Genomic DNA, 21469 nt, shown 5'->3' with positions numbered 1-21469 from the left:
AAATAAATAAATAAATAAATAAATAAATAAAAGAAGGTAGGTTCCTTATGGGCAAGGGCATGTCTGACTGCTCACTGACAGATTCCCAGTCTTAGAAGCAGTACTGACTGTGTTGAAGGAATGGCAAGGAGGGTGAGGTGCCAGCCACTGAGATATGGTTAAAAACACGCTTCATAGATCCCCTCCCCCACGGTATTAGTCTGCTCAGCTGCCATAACAAAATATCATAGACTGGTGGCTTAAACAACAGATATTTATTTCTCACAGTTCTGGAAGCTAGAAGGCCAAGATTGGGGTGCCTGCATGGTTGGGTTCTGGTGAGAGAACCCTGGCTGGCAGACAGCCACCTTCCTGCTGTGTCTGCACATGGTGGAGGTAGAGCCAACAATTCTCTGGTGTGTCTTCCTGTGAGGACACTAATCCCATCATGGCAGCCCTACCCTCATGACCTCCCCTAACCCTCTTACCCGCCCCCACAAAGCCCTATCTCCACATATCATCACATAGAGGGTTGGGCTTCAACATGTGAATTGGGGGGGAGGGCAACAATTCAGTCCATAGCGCCCACATTAGCAGAAAGCAGAAAATGTTGGTTAGGAAAAAAAAAATGCTTTTCTTGAGTAGATCCATGAAAGTATTTAAGCACCTAATGGACTTGGGTTCTGTTAATGACATTGCCTTTTTGAGCCTGCTAGGCACGGCGAGTGATACAACAGTGAGCTATACGCGTGGCATCAGCTCTCTTGAGCTCACCTGCCACTGCGGAAAGGAAATGAAGGTCAATGGTGATAACAGGGCAGGCAGCCTGTGGTGAGTGCATCTATGGGAGCACGGCCAGGATGAGATGCAATGTAGGAGGGAGTCCTCATGGAGAAGGTGACAGGTGAGGGTGACAGGTGAGGAGGTGGTCAGGGTTCGGGCTGGTGGTGAAGGCAGAAAGGAAAGAGGTTGCAAGGGAAACAAAGCCTTTGAATGGAAACCAAAAGGCAGAGAGCCAAGGGGTGTGTTTGGAGAACGGAAAATGGCAGGCAGTGGGGATTGGCTGGAGTGGCTGATGGGACGTCAAGGTGCTGAGGCTGGAGGCTGGAAGCTGGAAGGATTGGTTAGGTCCAAATCCCAGCAGTCTTTGCTTGTCACCAAACCAAAGGCATTTAGCTTTTTTCCGTGTCAGTAAGAAGCAGGAGAGCGAACTGCTCAGAACTCTTTTTTGTAGAGTCAGGGTGTGGTCTGGATGTTTCTTTGCCTCCTTACTGAAAGGAGTAACTTTAGTGGAGGCAACACACTGGACATGTTCAAGGACCTCTGGTCCTCACCGTCTTGTCTCCTGACACTCCTCACGTGTATCCCTTCCACATGCCACACCAGCTCACCTTTGCAAGTGCCAGGTTGAACTCTGGTGAACTCTTGCCCATTCTCTTAGCACCAGCTGGAGGTTCATGTCTATGAGGCTGCCTGCCTCTGATTCATTTGAGCAGAGTTGACCCTTCCCTCTTTTCTGCCCATGCTGTAACTAGAACATCTCTCCACCATTAATTTTATGACAGTTCCCTCACATACTTCAGTCTGACAAGACTGAAAGGTCCCTGACAGAAGGAGCCATGTTTATTTCTCTGTATTCCTAGGGTTAGCACCATGATTGGCACATCATTGGTACTTAACAAATAACTACTGCATTTATTATTTTTAATTAAATAGTAGAAAGAGCACTGGAGGGGTGCCTGGGTGGCTCAGTCAGTTAAGCGTCTGACTCTTGATTTAGGCTCAGGTCATGATCTCAGGGTCCTAAGATCGAGCCCCACATCAGGCTCTGCCCTCAGTGAGGAGTCTGCTTGAGATTCTCTCTCCGTCTCCCTCTGCCCCTTCCTTGCTTGCATGTTCATGCTCTCTCTATCTCTCAAATAAATAAATAAATCTTAAAAAAAAAAAAAAAAGAGCACTGGACTAGGAGCCAGGAGCCCAGAATCTAAAGTCCAGCCCTACAAACCAACGCAGTTACAACCCTTCTGAGTCAGCCTCTTCATCCATAAGAAGAGCAAGGGATGGTAATCTCTATTCCATAGTTTTGTCCTGGAAGACTCTATTACATTTCTGGAGCGTAACTAGGGCTGAAGTTCTGTCCTACCCCTTAATTATTTGCTCAGAGTCTGGAGAGTTTATAGAGCAACAACAGGCATAACACAGATATAGCTGCTACCACTGGTAGTTCTGCTTCATGCCAGACATCACCAAGGGCAGAAAAAGGACCTCTTGTGCATATTTGAAGCAGAAGTGCAGTGGGAAAGGGACTAGAAATTTGATCAAGAAACTAGCATTATCCAGGAGAGGGAAAGCAAGAGCTACAAACAGAACTGTGCCAAGAAGCTAGAGCAGTTTGCCCAGGATGGCCACGGCCTACCAGGACACTAGCATGACCTGGGGCCAGAATGCCACCAGACTTCACCTGTAGACTGTAAGCTCCATGACAGGTGAGGCCTTGTCTGTTTGGTTCGTGGCTGTATCATCTATGCCTAGTCCAAGGTGTGTGCATAACAGTAGCACAGAAACATCACGTAACTTCTTTGGACCTTGATTCCCTTGATCTCAAAAATAAAGGGACATCCCATTCTCCCAACATATTCTTCTATAAGCAACAAAACCTGTTAACATTTTCTAGCATGAAGGTAGGTAGCAATAATGCTGATGGCAACTGAGGAATGATAATTTAACAAGGAAAAAAGAGAGGCAAACGTAGTACCATTGTTGTGTCTCGCTGATCTCCACAGATGGGAGCAAGCGCAGAGAGATGGGAGAGCTGGAGAAGATGAAGGTCTGGAAACACGATGGGGTCAGTGCTATATTGATGACTTTTTTTTTTTTTTTTGGACTCTTTGGCCAGAAAATGGCCTTTAGGTTAGAGAGAGCTAACCTGGGCCTTGAATGAGACACTATTTACAAACCTCAGTGAAACACAGACCTCCACATGTTTGCAGTTTTGGGGCTTCTACACCCCCTTTGTCAATCGGCTGCCCTCCCCAGCCACCTGAGATACTGGTTACCATGGTGACCACCCACAATGGACCCCTGTGTCCCCTTCCTCAAGGGGGCCAAGCGAGGCAGAAGCCAGGCTGGACTAGGCCACACAGATGAAGCCCCAAGCCGAGCAAGACTCACAGCTTCCACAGTTGGCACCCTAGGGAGGCAGCCAACTTGATTTCCCAGATGACGTAAAGAAAGGAGGATGAGTGAATGCTTGTGTCTTGAAGCACAGTGGGCTTTTCCATTCCTCCTGGGGGTGACGCTCCTTTCTTCCCTCCAAGTTTTTTGGAAAAGCTCCTACTTCTGCCTGAAATGCCCTCCCACTCTCTTATCTTGGCCAACCTCAGGTCCAGCACAGATATCTCCTCTTGCGAGAAGGCCTCCCTGATCCTCAAGCCTGCACGCCATTGCACTCAGCACAACTATCAGCTTACCATCCTGCCTTGTTATCACCCCAACTGCAGTTATGGGACGGCAAAGCTCCTGGAGGACAAGAGCCAGGTTCCAGTTCACTAGCATATCTAGAACCCTTAGCACAGTTCTGGCATAAAGCAGCTGCTCAATAAATATTTGCTGAATGAAGGAACTAGAAATTTTACTACCCTGTTGTGGGAGGAAGATGAAACAAGTTGATATCACAGTTTAAATAAAATCCACTCACCAACTTCCGCAAGGTATCTGTGGTCTGTGAAGCTAGAACTCCATTCCCTTTGCCTTCTATAACCACAGAGCCTAGTGTTAAACAATAATCCTTCAACATAAAAGATATTTGGGAAATGTTCAAACTCACTGCAAGGTGGACTTACGTTTTATAAAGATTCTCAACAATAAAAGCTATAACATAAATTATAGGGTTATCCCTGAATGAACTAGAAAATGAAATTAACCATGAGCTGACCCTATCCCTGCCCATTCTCCCTCCCTAGTCTCTTCCATTCTCCAAATGTTCTGGTAAATTAACACTTCACTACAATATAGGAGTGTGTTAGGAAGTGAATGAACGAATATTTTTATGGCTGAAAGAGGAGTGGGGGAAGGATGAATGACTTTCTCCTGTAAAGTATTGACTGGTATTTCCCAGTCTGAAAATAGGAACACAACACTTCACCTCTCTGGATCCTGGTTTCTCACTTCTAAAAATGAGAAAAATAACGTCTGCTCTTCCCTCCTTACCACAGGAATATGAGCTAGTGTCTCAGCATGTATTGGAGGCTAAGGAAGCTCCTGAACCCCAAGGGTCCTTCCAGACTCTCCTGAAGCTTCCATATAAAAACTCAGTTCAATTAACCATGCAAGTTTCTGTGGCATTACTATTCCCAGGCAGGTGGCTCCCAAGCACAGCCAGACCATGAGGCTCTTATTACAGAAAGGCCATTAGAACCCAGCCCAGAGAAGCTAGCATTGAGAGTAATTGCTGGAGAGGAGTAAACCCACCGCTCCCCTCTCTGCACCCTGCCCACACTTTAATCCACCCAGGTCTCTGAGGAAAGCTATCCTGGGTCTTAAAACATAGCAGGGCAATTTGAAAAGCAATGAGAGGGAGAGAGGATTAGGCCAAGTGGAAAGGAATATGTTTCTAATGAGGAGAATGAGGTAGATCTTGTATTGCTGTGCTTTGGCACACACTTTCCCTGGGAGAATTCCTCCTTCTCAGCCCAACTTGTCCACTCAAAGATTAGCTTCTCTGGCAATCTTTGTCCTGTTTTCTCAGGCTTCACTAGTCCCCCTTCCTGTGTGGTCCTTCAACACCTTGGATGCAATCCTGGTTCGAGGAACCCATCATGTTGTCTTGGGGTTGCTTCTCACACTAGATTCTGAGCTCCCCATCCTGCCTCCTCATTCCCAGGGCCTGGCACCCAGTTGTGCTGAGTCAATGGTCACACTGATCCTTTTGCTGCCATCAGACCAAGTAGACCAGGAAGGAAATGGACAACAGGACATTTTCATCTTTAAATCATGACCTTTGGGGATGGAAGATCCCTTAAGAGGTCATCAAATGTATTCCCCTCATTGAGCAAGATTAATGAAGTACCTGGTGAGACATCCTCACGTTCTGTCTTTGACTCAGGTCCCCAGCATTATTGTGCCCAAAGCTATCTCATCCACCCTCAGCTAGCTCCACCTCCCCTTTTGTGAAACCTATTTAATAACTGTCTTTTTATAGCAAAAATATGTCCTACCTTTTTATTATGTACAATTTCAACCACATATAAAAGTAGAGAAAAATATATAAAATATATATAATTATAAAATATATAAGTACCATAAAATATAATGTAATAAAACATTTTTTAAGTAGATAAATAGTACAATAAACCCATCACCCAATTTCAGCACTTTTAAACACATGATCAGTCTTGTATCATCTACAGTCACTGGATTGTTTGGAAGCAAATTCCAGCTAGCATGTCAAATAAACACTTTTTTACTTCCTTTACATTCACAGGGAAGATGAAAATTAATTTAAATCATGAAGAACCTCTATGTGTTTTTTTGGGGGGGAGGAAGAACCTTTGAAATCGTATCATATACTCCTCCAAAGCCCCAAACTGATTTTTTTTTTCTAGCAAACACTTAATGGGTGTCCAAAGCAAGAAACAAGGCAACAAGTATTATGTAAAACATCAGTACTGATTTTGCAAAGACTAGACTCTCCAGGCTCTGTCTGGAACAAAGGTGTGCAAAAGGCTGGAGCAGTGAAAGGACCAACACCCTCAAATGCTTTTTTCTTCTGAATTCAATAGTCGTATTCCCTGTGCACAACCCCCCCACTCCCTTACCCCTTCAGCATTCTCGCTCACTCCCACAAACATGCACCCAACAGGAGAGGACACCTTTGCACTCTCACGGACACTAGCCCTCATTCACGGGCAGCTGCCTGGTTTGGACAGCTGTTTTCTAAACATGTTGGAGAATTCAGAGCCCCAGTACTAGAAAGCTTTTCTTTCTCAAGTAGCACATTGTTCCATGGAGGCTTAATTCTGCGGCTCCCAAAGGGATTGCCACAGGATGTATCAAAATAGACAACACACACTCACTCAATGTGCCAAAGCACTCCTTTTGGGGTGTCAGGTTAAAAACTGTTAAAGTACCACTGCATAATGGCCAATGCTATTTCTGCTGATGATTATTAACTCTGTTTATATGCCTAAGATCCCATATTGGGAAAACTTTATTGCCCACTCAAAACTTTCACTCCTCAGGTGTCATCTTGTCAATCTCAAAGCACTTAGCACACAGCACTTATACCCCGGGAAATGTGCGAGGCATGTTTATCATCCTCCCTGGATAGAGGTGGAAGGAGCACCCAGACAGAGAGTTCATGTTTATGGGGAGCCCCTTCATGCACTGCAGTAGGTGTTGTCTACTCAAATTCTTGCAATGATGCTATGAAGTATTTTTTTAAAGATTTTATTTATTTATTTGACAGAGAAAGAGACAGCGAGAGAGGGAATACAAGCAGCGGGAGTGGGAGAGGGAGAAGGAGGCTTCCTGCCGAGCAGGGAGCCCGATGCAGGGCTCGATCCCAGGATGCTGGGATCATGACCTGAGCTGAAGGCAGAAGCTTAACGACTGAGCCACCCAGGCACCCCTATGAAGTATTTTTTATTTGCTCCGTGGTACAGACGAAAGACACTTAAGTTCAAAGGATTTAAATGATTTGGCCAAAGCCCACAGCTAGGAAGTTCTAGAGCCCAAGTTCTAAATGAGGTTTTTAAACCATCAAAATCATGGCCTTTTTTCTGTACTAGTAATTCCCAATTTTTCCATGTAGAAGTAACTACACCCATTGAAATTATTTTTATTTTTTAACTTTTAATTTTGCAGTAATCTCAGATTCATTTAAAAACTTGTAAAAATGGCACAAAGAGTTCCCATTGACCCTTCAGCCAACTTCCCCAAAGGTTAACATCTTACAGACCAGTGACCAAAACCAGGAGCTTAACGTTGATACGATACTGTTAACTAGTTTACACACCTTATTCAAGTGTCACCAACTGTCCCACTAATGTCCTTTACTTGGTGCAGAATTCAATTCAGATCACTCATTGTATGTAGTTGTCATATCTTCTTAGACTCCTCTAATCTGGAACATTTCCCTCATTGTTCTTCATTTTCTGTGGCCTTGACACTTTTGGAAGGTACTGGCTAGTTGTTCTGTAGAATGTTCCTTGATTTAGCTCCCTTTTAATGTGTCACTTTCACAAACACTCAAGTGACTTGACTAGTACTTTGAGTATTTGTTGATTGAGAATATACTTACTGACAAGATGCTACACTAAAGTGAGGGATGCTTTTGACTTTGTTCATCACAGTGGCTTTCATACACATTAAAAAAAAAAGTATGTATATCTGTGTGATAATTTTCACTTAGTCTACCAGCAGTGCTTGGGTATATTTAGTTTCATCTAACCTGATGATGTCTTGGCAGCGCCTCCTGAGATCAGCAGTCACAGTCACACACACACCAAGGCAGAAATTCTCAAAGAAAATTTGAAGAAGTGAGTAAGGTCAGGTAACAACATTAAGAGCTAATGTTTATTGGACATCTGCAAATTTATCCTTATGTATGCATTCCACACTATGCCAAGAGTTTTGCATGTGTTCTATCATTTGAACCTCACAGCAACCTCTGAGACAGATACTATTATTATCATTCCCATTCTGTAGTAGAGAAAAATGAAGATTCTGGGTCTGTAAATGATTTTCCCAATATCATACCACTACTACACAGCAACACTGGGATTTGAAAGCAGTTCTGCTTGGCTATGTAGGACCCATGTTCTTATCCACTGTGCTAACTTTCTGCAAAAGCATCTTTGATTCTTTGCTTCCGTTGTTCTTATGCCTGGAACAGTCTTCATTGTCCTATTTTCCATATTCTTTCCTTGATTTGGTCTTTAAGGTCCAGTTCTAAGTTCATTCTTCTAGGGAGACTGCTGTTGGTGGAGGGAGTTGGTATGCCGGCCCCAGGTGCTGCTCCTCCACATGATATGGCATGAAGAGGATAGCAGAACTAGAAGGGGCTTGGATATTTCTGAGGACAACCTCCTCCTTTTATAACTGAGGAGATAGTAACAAAACCACTGGTATTTACTGAGTGCTCACTGTGGGTCAAGCAGTTTCTACATGCTCAATATGTGTTCTCTCATTTACCTTTCTCACAACCCTAAGAGAGAGGTACTAATACTGTTGAGGGAGAGACGTCTAGAGCTCACCATACCTGAGTTTCCTCTCTTTCCAGGCACCCAGGAGGATGACACTCTCCATCCCTACTGCTATTAGGTAGAGCCATTCTAGATTCAGCCAATGAGCTGTAGGTAAAAGCAATGTGTCATTTGTGAGCTGATGCATGTCATTGTGGGTCCTCAGTGAGCTATGGGACAGCAAGCTGTGTACTTTCTGTTGCCTTGCCTTGGAACTCTGGGGCTTCCCCAGTGAGGCCCCTGATTTGACTTTGCTCAAGAATACTCTCTGAACATAATTCAGGAGTGAGAATTAATGGTTGTATTAGCCGGGGAAATTAACATTAGCTGGGCAACAGACAAACCTCCAAGTCTCAGCATCTTAATATAATCAAAGTTTGCATCTCCCTCATGTTACAGCCCTGTGTTGGTTAGCTTTTTCCATCTTGCAGCTATCCTGTTTGAAACTTATAGCTCTCAGATCACTGAGGCAGGGAAAGAGAGAGATGCGAGAGGTATCACTTCCTGTCTCTCCCCTGAGTGACACATGTTACTTCCTTCTTAGTCACATGGTCCTGTGTCTTCTCTCCACCTCCAGTGCCCACCTGCCTGTTGCTTGTATGTCCTCAGGTCTGGGGGAGGCATCTCTTCTTCCCCACTTTGGTTGCCTCTCCAAACTGTTGCCTAATAACACAGTCTTCCTGAATCACCTGCATTAGAACTGTCAAAGCCAGTGGTTGAAAATGCAGATTTCAGGGCACTACCCCGGGGCCATGGCCTGGGACTCAGCATTTCCCCCTCCGGAGGCACTTCTTGGTATCCACAAACATTTCAGAACTATTATAAAGTATGCGGCTCAGGTCAATGTCACCCAAATTTCAGTCACGTACACTTTCAAGGTATGCATGTACTATCTATACTATTATTTACTTGATACTTAACATTTTTCTTGAAATGTCTTACATTTTTACTTCAATAAATGTATTTCTAAAGGAGACTTTTGTCACTACCATAAATAAAAAACTGATGTCATTTACCAAAGTAGGAATAGACAAGCTGTGTCTATATGATAGAATATTATTCAGTGCTAAAAAGAAATGCGCTATCGAGGTACAGAAAGACACAGAGGAACTGTAAGTGCATATTACCAGTGAAAGAAGCTAGTCTGAAAAGGCATACTGCATGATTCCAACTATATGACATTCTGGCAGAGGCCAGGCTATATCGCCAGGAGTTAGGGGGTGGGAGCAAAAGGATAAATGGTGGAGCACAGGGAACTTTTTAAGCCATGAAACAATAATAATACCATATATGATAGACACATGCCATTATCCATTTGTCAAAACCCTTCAAACATATAACACCAAGAGTGAACCCCAATGTAAACTATGGACTTTGGGTGATAATGATGTGTCAGTGTTGGTTCATCCATTGTAACAAATCACTACTCTGGTGCAGGATGAGGTTGGGGTGGAGGGTTGGCGACAAGCGGGTATATGAGAACTCTGTACTTTCACTCCAGTTTTGCTTCAAACCTAAACCTGCTTTAAAAAATAATCTATTAATAAAAGAATAGATACATACAACTGCAAATAAAACAAGACTAACAAATTATAGCTAGATATTACTGGATGTCCAAAGACTCTGAGCCTGATGCCTTCTCTTTGTTTACAAAGGAAATTGACAAGTGTTAAAAAGGTGTTAAAGACATATTATCACTCCAGTGAGATTTTCCCCTAGACATAATCATAAGGCATGAGAACAAACTGAAAAGAGAACAGCGTTCCTCACTTGATGATCAACATTATTTAACATGGTGTCTGTCTGCGGTATCCATCTCATCCCAGGCTTTCAAGAAACACTAGTCTAGGGATGACCCTGAATGCAAACACCTTGCTGTCACACGTTGGGCAATCATTTCTTCTGCCACTTCCCCTATGTGCTCCTCTGTGTGCATAGCCTGCTCCTGGCCTCTAGGGACTCAGAATCTAGGAAAGTGTCTTTCTGCACAGTTCCTGCCAAGAAGAGAGTGCTGCTTAATAAAGATCTGTCAGGAACATAGCGGTGATGGAGATACATAAAGACAACTATGTTGGGGGTGAGAGACCTGGGCAGGAGAGCAGGGAGGTTGAACTGAATCAGGCAATACAGAGGCAGAAAGTCAGCTAAACAGACACACTGGATCTGAATGCGCACCTCTGATGTCAGGCACAAAAACAGCTGGGGTTTACCGTGGTCAAAGCACAGCCTTACTTAGAGCACCTGATTTTTTAAGGCTGTAGTAACAGAGAGTAGTAGGAAAGGCAGCAGCATGATCTGGGAACCCTACTCCAGGTCTCTGAGTCACATTGACAGAATGGGGGTAATTATCACTCCCATTTAATGAACAGCTTGCTGTGCCTAGAACTTTAATACAGCATGTCCACCACTTATGGTAAGTGTTCAAGCGGAATATTTTATTCTTGTTTTGTAGACAATGAAATCAAGGTCTAGGGAGATTAAGTAACTTGCCCAAGGTCACCCAGCTGGGAAGGGCCCAAATTGGGATTTAAATTCATGTCTTTCTGACTTCAAAGCCTGTGTTCCTCCCATCATTCAGCAAGAGAACAAGAACAGGTCTGCTCCTGGCCAAGTGGACTCAAGCCAGGACAACAATCACTATGATTGCTAGGATAAGAATCATCACTATTTGTTATTATAGAATCTGAAAAGGAGGTTGGATGGGGCGGAGGGGGGTCTCAAGGGAGCATCCATATCCCTCTTGCTTGGCATTTTAATTTGTATACTGACACATACACATATGTGCACATGTACACACACACACACACACAAATACGCCATCTACCATGTGTACCAAATATACCATCTACCAGGGACCACAGATAGCACTATTAGTCTGGAATGAACATGTGCCAAGAAGGAGACCAAGGGATCAACAAATTTTGAGCCCCTACTGTATGCAGAGTCATATGCTAGCCACTAGGGTGGCTTCAAGAGGCTTCTTTTGGAGAAATTGATGTTGATTGACTTCAACCACATCCAAAGTGACCTTTCCATAAAGAAGGAAACTAATTTGATCTGTCCACCTCAACATCTCTGAACAGGACCCCTGAAGAAATCCTCACACGGGCAACGAACTAGACCCAAGACTGGGGCTTGAATCATGGAGTTCGACAGAGCCTCTATTTGTGGATCCTCTTTTTTGCTGATAGTTTGCATTTACCTAGAACTCAAATTGTAACTAAATCAATTTTGCCTATTTTGTTATGAGGCAGTCAGTCCCACGTGCACCCCATTTTTACTTTTAACATACGCAGAGGGAGGTATCAAATGTGTACTCTATGCAATACACACGCATAGACTCTATCTTACATATGATACATCTCGGTAGGGAGATGGTGTGCAGCTCAGGCCACACAGTATTCACTTGCCAGCTCCTTTACATCCGGGCTCACTTCCAACTTGGCTTCCTTCCCAGCAAACAAGAAGCAGCTCGCTCATTCCCACACTCCTTTGAGTAGCCCCTCCCCCCTCAACCTGCTCCCCTTCCCCCAACTTACAGGCCACAGCTGGGCTTCTCCAACACACCAGCTGGAAAAGAGGAGAGCGGTGGTGGAGGGGAGGAGAGAGAGAATCCTAGTATCTGGCCTTTCTCCTCCCAGGCTCTTTAGAAATCCGTATTTTACTCCTGCCCTACCAGCTTTATTAAGTACTTCTCTATATGGGGGGTTCAGCTAGAAGCCACACCCAATAAATTAGCCAGCCCACCACAACCAGACGCAGGCTGACAAGTGAGGAAGGATGACTCCAAAGTGAACACTGTGTAGAGGATCTACAGACAGTCGAGGTGAGAATCACTCCACAACTGTCAAGACAGAAGGTGCCTCTCTTCCTGCAATCCTTAATTCTGTCAAAGTAGACAGGTGCACTCGATGCTTTATTCCTGTGCATGTGTGTGCATGTATGTGTGTGTAAAAAATAGATGGCTAAATCTGGAAAGTAGCCAAGGACCTGATGGTGGAGGTTGAACATCCTTACATCACTTCCCAATAAAGAATGAGAGCACAGGGTCCTTGCAGCTTTCCGTTTAAACAGGACCAGGACTGACCAAAGTAGAAATGGAAAAACCACAGTGGAAAACCCAAGAGGGGAACATGACAACACCTGCTCATGACTCTGGGTGGGGGGGTAACTGGGCTTCCCCTTTTCTGGGACGTTCTGCATCCTTAGGTCCACAATAGTATCTGTTGCTTATTGTTCATGACATGCTGCTTTCCTACTTTAGTATGTGCCCGGTGTAAATTGATGATTGCGAACAACTTAGGATTTCTGTGAACACAGGACAGAGATTATTCTTTGTGATTTCTGTTGAAGACACATTTGTACATGCCATCTATTGCACACACTAAGATTAGATACTGGGATGAGATGACCCCTTGAATTGAAAAGGGATGCAAGTTCATCTCTTTACACTTAGATTAAAAATGTCTCTGGACCCTCAAGCAATCTCCTTGTAATGAACCCCAACTTTCAAGCTCAGAAAGGATCTTGAGAGTCATTAGCTCCAGTCACCCGTTTGAGCCCCCTTTCTAAGGCAGACTATACTATCTTGGGACAGCTTTGATAGAAATTTCTTTCTACTATCAAAACCAAAGTTGGCCAAAGTACTGCCCTTTGTGATCCCACAGAACAGGTCTGCCCCTTCTGCACAGCACATTTTCAGCAGTTGATGCCGGCAAGTGTTTTTCTTCCTTATAGTCTCTTCTCCCCAGCCCCCTACCTGTGGAGCTGTCCACTGGATGAGCTCTAGAGGATCATTCATTCAACAAAAACTTACAGAGTATGAAACAGGTGCCAGGCACCAGATTGGGAGCTGATGACCCAATGATGAGCAAACACACACAAGTTGCTGCTTCTAGGGATCTTATAACCCCTTTGCATACCTTCCTTAGACCCAGACAAGAGGGTCCCTTGCTGAAGAAGGCTCCACTCTGGCCCTTCTTCACCTGTACCCTTCCCATAGGAAATCTGTGAGGTCTAGGAGCTATGCCTCTCTTCTAGAACATGCTCTGATTACCTGGGACCCCAGAATTCCTGTGTATTGAGACATGAGCCTGCTCTCAGAACATTCAAGGTTTCTCTTCCTTGGGCTCAAAGGAGGAGGGGCAAGGGACAGCTGTTTAGGGGTTGTATGCACAGAGCTTGAGCAAGCCAGCTGGAACGTCCACGTGTGTGTGTGACAAAGGCTCATCCTGCTGTCAGATGTAGCCAGCAGTGGAAAGAAAATCAAAGTGGCTTGTAGACTAAGGGCTGGATACCCCCATATGGCTAGCACAGAATTCTAAGGAATCCAATAATTCTAAATTCAAACCTGTCTTCCAGGTTGTTTTGACATTTTATTTGCCAGGATAGGAGGATAAAATTCATTTTATTTAACAGTTATCTGGATTTATTACTTTTAGGTATTTTGGCTTATGGTATGTGAGCCTCTATCTATACTTTTGTTCTAGAGTCCATAAATGTTAGAGATGGGTCCATTCTTCATGGAGACTGATATTAATTAAATGATCATACACACACACACACACAAATGTAAAATTGAACCATAGTGCTAAGAAAAATAATACACTGTATGGGTCTCTCCTAAAATGCTCTACTTGATCTCCATTCCCAGGGTTCTGATTGCATCTTGGGATCTCCAGGTTTTCCCGAGCACTGCAAAGCTCTTCTCTTACTCTCCCAGGACCCAAAACACTGACTAAAATATTTCACACTACTCTTGCCCCTTCTGAACGTGGAGCTCCATGGAAGCAAACACCAGGAAGAATAAGGGAGGTAAACCAAGCCTGTTCATCTCTTCCAAATTCATTTCCTCTTTTCCATTTGGTCCAAAACAGGTGCCCCACCACCACTGCTATGGTGGATTTCATTCTTGAACCCATCTCTAGGTGCTCCACAGCTGACCCTGCCTAGGAGATGGTTTCACCTCTTTGTCGAGGTGTCCATGTGTCTCACAGCTCTTCTGCTTCCAGCTGTCTAAACTCAGCCTACATCCATTGCTTCTCACTTGGTCTTCAGCAGCAACAGAGAAGCCTTCTCTGACTAATTGGGGAAAAGGTAGCACATTCCCCCCACTTGTCTCTCTGAAAAGGCACCCCACACACTAGCTGCTTTTAAGCACACATCTCTTTCTTGTATCCAATATTACTATAATTCACCTGCGACCCACTGTTTGTGAGTTCTTGATCTCTATCAGTCTCTGATGTCTGGGTTAGACTGTGAAACTCCCAGAGGGCAGGGCCACATCAGCCCTGTGTCTCCAGACTCTGATCGGCAGAGCAGCAGGCCTAGGGAGGCACTTACTTAATAAAGACCTTTGATGATGGAAACAGAGGAGCCGCACTCTGCGCCTAGAGGATTGTGAGTGCCCAAGAAGCAATCTACTACCACCACCAGACCACAATCACAGCAGTCCTGCCAGGGACTAGACTGGGAGCTGGGGCCCACTATTCCTTTTAAATGAGGCAGAGGGAGCACTATCTTGCCCTCTGAGATAATAACAGCAAAACACTGTGGCAGCATGGCTCTAACTGTGTTGACTGATCTGTTGCTCAGAATGACCATCAGTTGGGGTCTATCATTATTATCCCTGTCTTACAAAGGAAGAACCCGAAGCACGGACGGGCATGCTACTTGTCCAGGCCTCGAACTGGGGCCATCTGGTTTCAGAGACCTCAGCTTACCCACTATGGTCCATCGAAGTGAACCAGTGCAGCTTCAGCCAGAAATAGAGGGTCAAGAGCTGCCAACTGGGCTCTTGTCCCACACTTCCATGGATCCTTGACCCCTGTCCAACCTGGATGAATGGCTGAGAGGAGGGGAGTGGCTACGCAGTCAGCTTTCCAGCATGGAGCCAAGTTGGCTCTCCAAGCATTTATTCACACACCATCCATCTGCCTTCTCCTGTCCTCTCTTCTGTTTCTCAAACATGCTAAGCTTGTTCACACTTAGGTCTTTGAACCTGCTATTTCCTCCACCTGGAATGCTTTTCCCCCAGGCCAATGTATCAGGGGGTCCTTCTCATCACGTAGGGGACAGCTCAGATGGCACATTCTTGGGAAGGCTGTCCCTGATCACTTTTTCTAATGTAGTTGCATCTTTCCCAAAACCTCCCTTTCATTCTTGTCTAACTCATTATCCTGTTTGACTTTCATCATGGTCCTCAATACCATCTGAAATCACTTTATCTACTAATTGACTGGTCTGTTTCTGCATCTCTACTAGAAATGTCAGCTTCAGGACAGCAGAGGTCTCACCCGTTTTGTTCACTCCTGGATACTCAGTGCCTGGAACAGCATCTGACACACTGTAGGTGCCCAGAAAACATTTTTAAAGTAAACGCATGCATGAATGAATGAATGTAAAGACCATTACAGACGTGCAAACCTGGAACTAGTTGGACCCTCCAGTGGCCCCTTACCGCATAGAAGCCCTTGTCAGGAAGAGATCAGATCTTCATTTGGGGCAGTCTTTTAGCCCCTGGAGCAGCAGGCAAATGACTAGGGAGCTGTTTGATTCCTTTGTTTGGGCAAAGAAAAGACCAAGACATTCAGCTGCTGAGATTGCAGACTGTTCTCCCTTCAGAGCCACATGTGCAGGATTGCTGGACAGCTGGCTCCCTGAACAGAAAATAGGATACTGATATCTCAGCTCTTCACTTTCTGTCTTTCTGTCTCTCTGTCTCTTCCTACTCTAGAGGGTTTCCCCATCTCCCCTTTGTCGCCCTTCCTCACTGAAATCCTGTGAAGAAAATTGAGTAAAAAGAGGGAAAAATATGTTCATATCCAACACATGCTTCTCTTATCACTACTGTAGCACAATCTCATTAAAATCTCCTGGCTCCTGCACGAATAATACAAACCCCCAAATAGAATCATCATATGCAGGAAGTGCTTGACTTAATCCAGTCTTAATGCCAACACGATGCCCCTATTCCTTCCACATAATAATAGAGCCCATTCCTTTATTGGTGTTAGCTTTTTTATTCAGTGCTTTATTTATGACACACCATAAAAATAATGAACAAGAAATAAAAGCTCCTAACCTCCGCCCAGACCCCATATCACGTGCGGGTATTTCACAATATTCCTACTGATCCTTTTCTTCTTCTTTTCAACAAAGTACTGCTTTTTCATGATCAAAATACCTGCCATTATATTTTAATCCCTTTCAAGATGTTTTCAGGCTCATTATCTACTGAATCCTCCCAACACACTTATAAGGAAAAAAAGGAGGACAGAAAAAGGTGCCTCTAAACCACAGAAGTTGGAAAAGGGACCCAGAGGCATAAAGTGATTTGAAGAAGTTCACACAGTGAAATACCATCCAGAACAGGCTCCAAGTCCTGCTGTTTTCTAGAGACAAGGGTGTTTCTGCCAGAAGCCACACTCCCAGCAGCCCCTGTGACATGCAGACCTAAGCCAACCCATATGGGAAAAAAAAAAAGCTTAAGAAATTTGGAAGCTAAGTAATTCTTTCTTTTGGAAAAGATGAGGCTCCTGATTAGGGCAAAAGGCTGACCAGGAGCATCCCAAAATGAGGCCTCACTCTTGCTCTCAGCCAAGCCATCCCACCTTGTGCCCATGAATGGAAGTGGAGACAAGGTCTGGAAAAAGGCACTGAGCAGGTGCCCTGGACTGCCTCACCTAACAAGAGTCCTCAACTCTGGGCAGGACTTCATTTGGGACTTCAGTAAGCCTAGTCATAAGAAGGAGGAACCCAGCCCTTAGCCCCTCAGAAACATTTATGCACACTGAGATCTATGTCACCTCCTCTCATAATGCCCAGGCTGTGGCCCTGGTTATCATCTGTCCCTGAAGCATGTTGCCCATTCAGAGCAAAGATAAAATGAATGAAAATATCAGCTAAGCCTGTCTCTCACAAAGCAAGCCTTCAGCAAGAGCCAGAGCCCCCTCAGGATCACCGGCATGGCATCTACTGCTCTCCCACTTGTTCAGGAAGCACCCAGAAATCTTCCTTCCGCTTCTGGGAAGCTACTGAAAAAGTAGCTGATGCGACCACAGAACCCTAACCAAGGTGCAATTTAATGTTCCTTCTCCAGCATCACTAACTAGATCAGATTTTTCAGATGAGACTTTTCTATCTGGGATTCTGTGGGAAGTGTTGCCATAGTTCATGACTCTTGGGGAATGTCCATATACTATCTCCAGCCTCTAGCAGACACTAGATTGGAAGTGGAGCTGAAAGGGCTGGGGTGAGTCTATCTGTGAAAATCTGAATGAACAGGGAAGGGAGGACCTTCAAACTTAGGAAGACTGGTCCATGATTGTACTTGGCAACCCCTGTCCTGGATGGGGACGGTTTAAGGGATATTCTAAGTTGATGTGCTTCAGGCCTGAGAAGGGGAGTAGATATGACAAGATTCCTTACTTCCTTCTCCATATCTCTTAAACTCACTCTCAACCCACTTACCTATTTGCTTTCAACCTAGGAAAAAAAAACATAAGTCTTCCAAGAAGTGTCTTAGCAAACTGTAGAGTCTTCTTGGACCTAGAATCTCTCCCCATTTCTTCCTTGCTGACTAAAACATACTGCTGAGGATGTCAGTGTAATATGGTAGGGGGTAGTTCAAAGTAAGAGAATAGGGTCAGGCTTGTTGTGTTTCAGTCTATGAGAATAGGGAAAGAGGAGACAATCTCTGCACATTTCCCTCCGAAGAGGGAAGATGTTTGAATCTGGGACTGAAGATGGGCTGGGGGAAATGTCAGTAACAACAAATCAGATAAAAAGGTATCTTGGCTTCAAGCATGAATGTACCACCAAGTTCCTTCATTTTATCACTTCTGACTTCTGAATCTTCTCTTCTGTGGATGCTTATGGAATTTTTGGATGGAATTGAAGACACTAGCATTGGAAGGAAAATTCAAAAACTGGGGTACAACTGAGTCACCAAACAGGCTCTACCAGACACCTTTTGGGCAAACTTAACCACAAGAAACATCATTGAGGAGCCCTTAAAACGTATATTCCTCACACTAGAGACAGCACTATGGTTCCCCAGGGCAAGCAGGGGAGTAGTAATGTGCAAGACCTAGAGACACCATAAGGCAGCAGGAAAAGGGAAAAAGGGTCTCACCTGTTCCGGCCCCTGGAAGCAGATGCGGCAGAGCGGGGTCCTCATGCCACTGTCCAGGCTGCTGCCCAGTGAGTAGCAATCCTCAGCCTTCCCCTTACAGAAGTCATCTGAGGAGGCACTGCTGAGCAGCGAGGTGGGTGGCTCGGTGGCTGGGCCACCCCAGTCATCTTCCACAGAAGAAGGTGGCAAAGGTGGTGGAGGTGGCAGAGGAGTGGTCTCCCTGCCCACCCCTTCTCGAGGGCCCCTCCAGCCTGCGCACCCCCCGGCACCCAGAGCCGGAAGGGTGTTGTTGTTGGCCGCCAAACTGGGGGGCTGGGGGTCGCCGTGCATGGGCAGGGGCGCTGGAGGGGGGCGCCGCAGTAGGAAAACCTTCAGGTCATTGAAGAGCATGCGGCAGCGGCACTTGAGGAGACCCTGGTGGCGCAACATCTGGGGAGCCGGGGCACACGATCCACAGCGGTACCAGGCACAGCAACAACAGAAGCACCACCACCACCCGAGCAGCCTGCTCAAGGGCATCAGCATGTGCCCAGGGGAAGCAGGGAGCCCAGGAGGGGCAGCTGGAGTCTTTTCAAAGGAAGATAGGAGAATAGTTTTGGGGGGGTCCCCAGCAGAGCTGTGTTATGGGGGGAATCTGCTTTCTTGCTGCCTCCTCTTACACCCCCTCAAAGTAGCAAATCAATTGCCCCCAGGACAGAGAACTGTGAGTCACTGGTTCTGAACTCTCCCTGGAAAGCCTGACAACAACAAAAAGGGTTTTCTTGCCCCCCCCCCCACACCAACCTTAGCTTTGCTCAGAGTGTCTCCTTTTTTGCCTTTGACTTGGGGGTATGGCAGGGGAAGGGGGATAAAAAAAAAATGTTGAGGAAGGGCTCTTTGGGCCTTGAGATCAAGGTCTAGTTGTCAGAAAGTTTCCCAAGAGAAGATATTTTCAGTTCTTCTCAAATTCCTAGGCAGTGGGAAATCTCTTTTCTTTTGTATAAAAGGGTGGGGACGATTATAAATCAAATTTGGAGTGGACTGAGCTGCACTTAGGGCAAAACAGCTCAGTGAAAAATTGAGTACTGTATGTGCAGAGAGAAAAGATAGTTTTCCTCAGGAAGCTGGAGATTGGTTGTGGGGGGTGGGGGGTACGGTGGGGAGGAGAGGATGTTGGGAGAAGTTTTAATTCTCCTGGGCGGAAAACTGGGGCAATTAATCCCCAGAAGCACCAGAGTTGTTTTTAAGAGAGCGGTTGGGGGGTGGGGCGTGAGTAGGGATTGCAGGTGAAATTGGGCAAGGGGCTTGTGCTTTGCCTCTGCAGCCAAAAGGCTGCACGGAAGAGGGTAAAGCCAATTAAGGAGAACAGAAGTGGGAGAATAATGGACTGAGGAAGGGCAAAGAAAGGGGGAAAAAAGAAAAGATCCTTTAACCCTTGCAGAGCCGCTTCCTTCCTGAGCATTAAGATCCTGGCTAGAGGAAAGGTGTGTGTATAGGGGACAGGAGGCAGTGGAGCAGAGAGAAGGGGTAGAGAAAAGGGGCGTGTGGGAAGAGACAGGAGGAAGGAGTAGTTACATGATCTCAGCCCCCAGCCCACCCCTGCGGCAGTCTGTAAATCCAGGGCCCCTTCTCTTTGGCTCCATCAAAGGTCCCTTTGGGCGAGGGGCAAAGGCCGGGAGAAGGGCAGATCCGGGCGGGTGAGTGGCCTCGCCTTCTCTTCCTCTTCCTCTTCTGGGCCGTTGTCGCCCTCCTCCTCTTGCTCCGAGTCTGCCCGCGGCCGCCGATGCTGCTGTGGCGGCAGCAGTGAATGCTGGTCGGCGTCCCGGTGTCTCCGGGGCGGGGGCTGCTCCGGCTCGTCCTCTGGCTGCTGCTCGCCGTCCGGCGCGGCCGCGACTACCGGCTTCATGATCCTCCTCCTCCTCCTCCTCCTTCCCTGGGGGCCGGCTCTGAGCCCCCGCTCCCGGGCAGCGCTGCCATGCAACCAGCGGCGAGGCAGGCGTAGGGGTGGGGGCGGCTGGGGAGTGAGGAGGGGGGGCAATAAAAAATGAAATAAAACTAGTGGAAGAATAATAATTCGGTTCTCAAATAATCAGGAAAGAGTGCTTCTGGAGGGGTGGGGGTGGAGGAGGGCGGCTGCTGGGTCTTCACGGCAGCTCTGCCCCCGCTACCCCCACCAAGGGCGGCCTCGGCCGGCTCTCTGCCACCCCCCCCCACGCCCCTCCCTCCTCTCCGCTGCCTCCGGCTGGTTGGGCTCGCTGTTGCTACCTCCTCGCAGATGCAACGAGGTAAGGCTTGTTTGCGGTGCCAGTTGCAGGTGGGGAGGGGGAAACGAAGCAGTGTGGCCGAGGTGGGAGACAGCCAGCAGTTGGCTCCGGCTTGGTCCTCGCGACTCCTCAAAGCCGTATATAAATATATCTCTTATAAAAGGCGAGAGGAAGCAAATCAGATTCCAGGCTGCTGCCAGGTGTTGTCTCGTCTTCCGCCGTTGCTCAGCACCCGCCGCCGCGACTGCTGCCCCCCTGGCTCAGTTCCCAAAGGGGTGGTGCTGGAAGGGAGGTGGCGGGGCGGTGAGCTGACCGTCCGAGAAATGGAAACAAGGTTCTTGCAGCGGAGAAGGCTCTCAGCTATCTCCGCCGCTGCCGCCGCCGCCGCGGCCGCCGCTGCTGCATTCAGCACCCCAGGCGAGTGGACAGCTCCCACCCAGACCCCGCGCGTCACGCAAGTAGGGGCCTGACGCAGACGCCGCGGAGGGATGGAGGAGGGAAAGGGGCCAAGAGGAAAAGAGGCTAGGGAGAGAGAGAGAAAGAGAGAGAGAGAGAGAGGAGAAGAGAACTGTTCGAGGGAAGGGGATGGGGAGGGACCAAGGGAAAGGGAAGGAAGGAGGCTAGGGAGGGATTTAGGAAGGAAGGGAGGAGGGAGCAAGAAAGGGAGAAAGGCAAGTGGGGTGGAAAGGAGCAATTCAGGGTACATTTTCCCCCAGCTGGAAAGTGTGGATAGTAAGGTTGTAGAATTTCTTCCCAATGTCCATTATCACCAGCCCTCTCAACACGCATACACAGAGCCTTCTACATCTCAACCAGAGTCCGTTTCCCTGCTCATAAACATTGTAAGCAGATATCAGTCTGCAGGCTTT

At 46.5% G+C, this 21469-nt stretch overlaps 1 protein-coding gene across 1 annotated transcript in view; it reads right to left on the bottom strand.

Moving 5' to 3' along the window:
* MARCHF4 (membrane associated ring-CH-type finger 4) overlaps window positions 1-21176 on the bottom strand; it is a 109386-nt gene extending 88210 nt beyond the window's left edge. The window contains exon 1 of the mRNA XM_081815465.1: window positions 18358-21176. Coding sequence (XP_081671591.1) covers window positions 18358-18882 — 525 coding nt within the window. The 5' untranslated portion in view covers window positions 18883-21176. The remainder of the gene's footprint in view (window positions 1-18357) is intronic.
* Between the last annotated feature and the right edge of the window lie 293 nt (window positions 21177-21469).

The sequence above is a fragment of the Leptonychotes weddellii genome, chromosome 3, assembly GCF_054177405.1.
Source record: "Leptonychotes weddellii isolate Sample4059 chromosome 3, ASM5417740v2, whole genome shotgun sequence".
NCBI lineage: Eukaryota > Metazoa > Chordata > Mammalia > Carnivora > Phocidae > Leptonychotes > Leptonychotes weddellii.
Note: the sequence above shows the minus strand (reverse complement) of the source record. Positions and strands in the feature narration are given on the sequence as shown.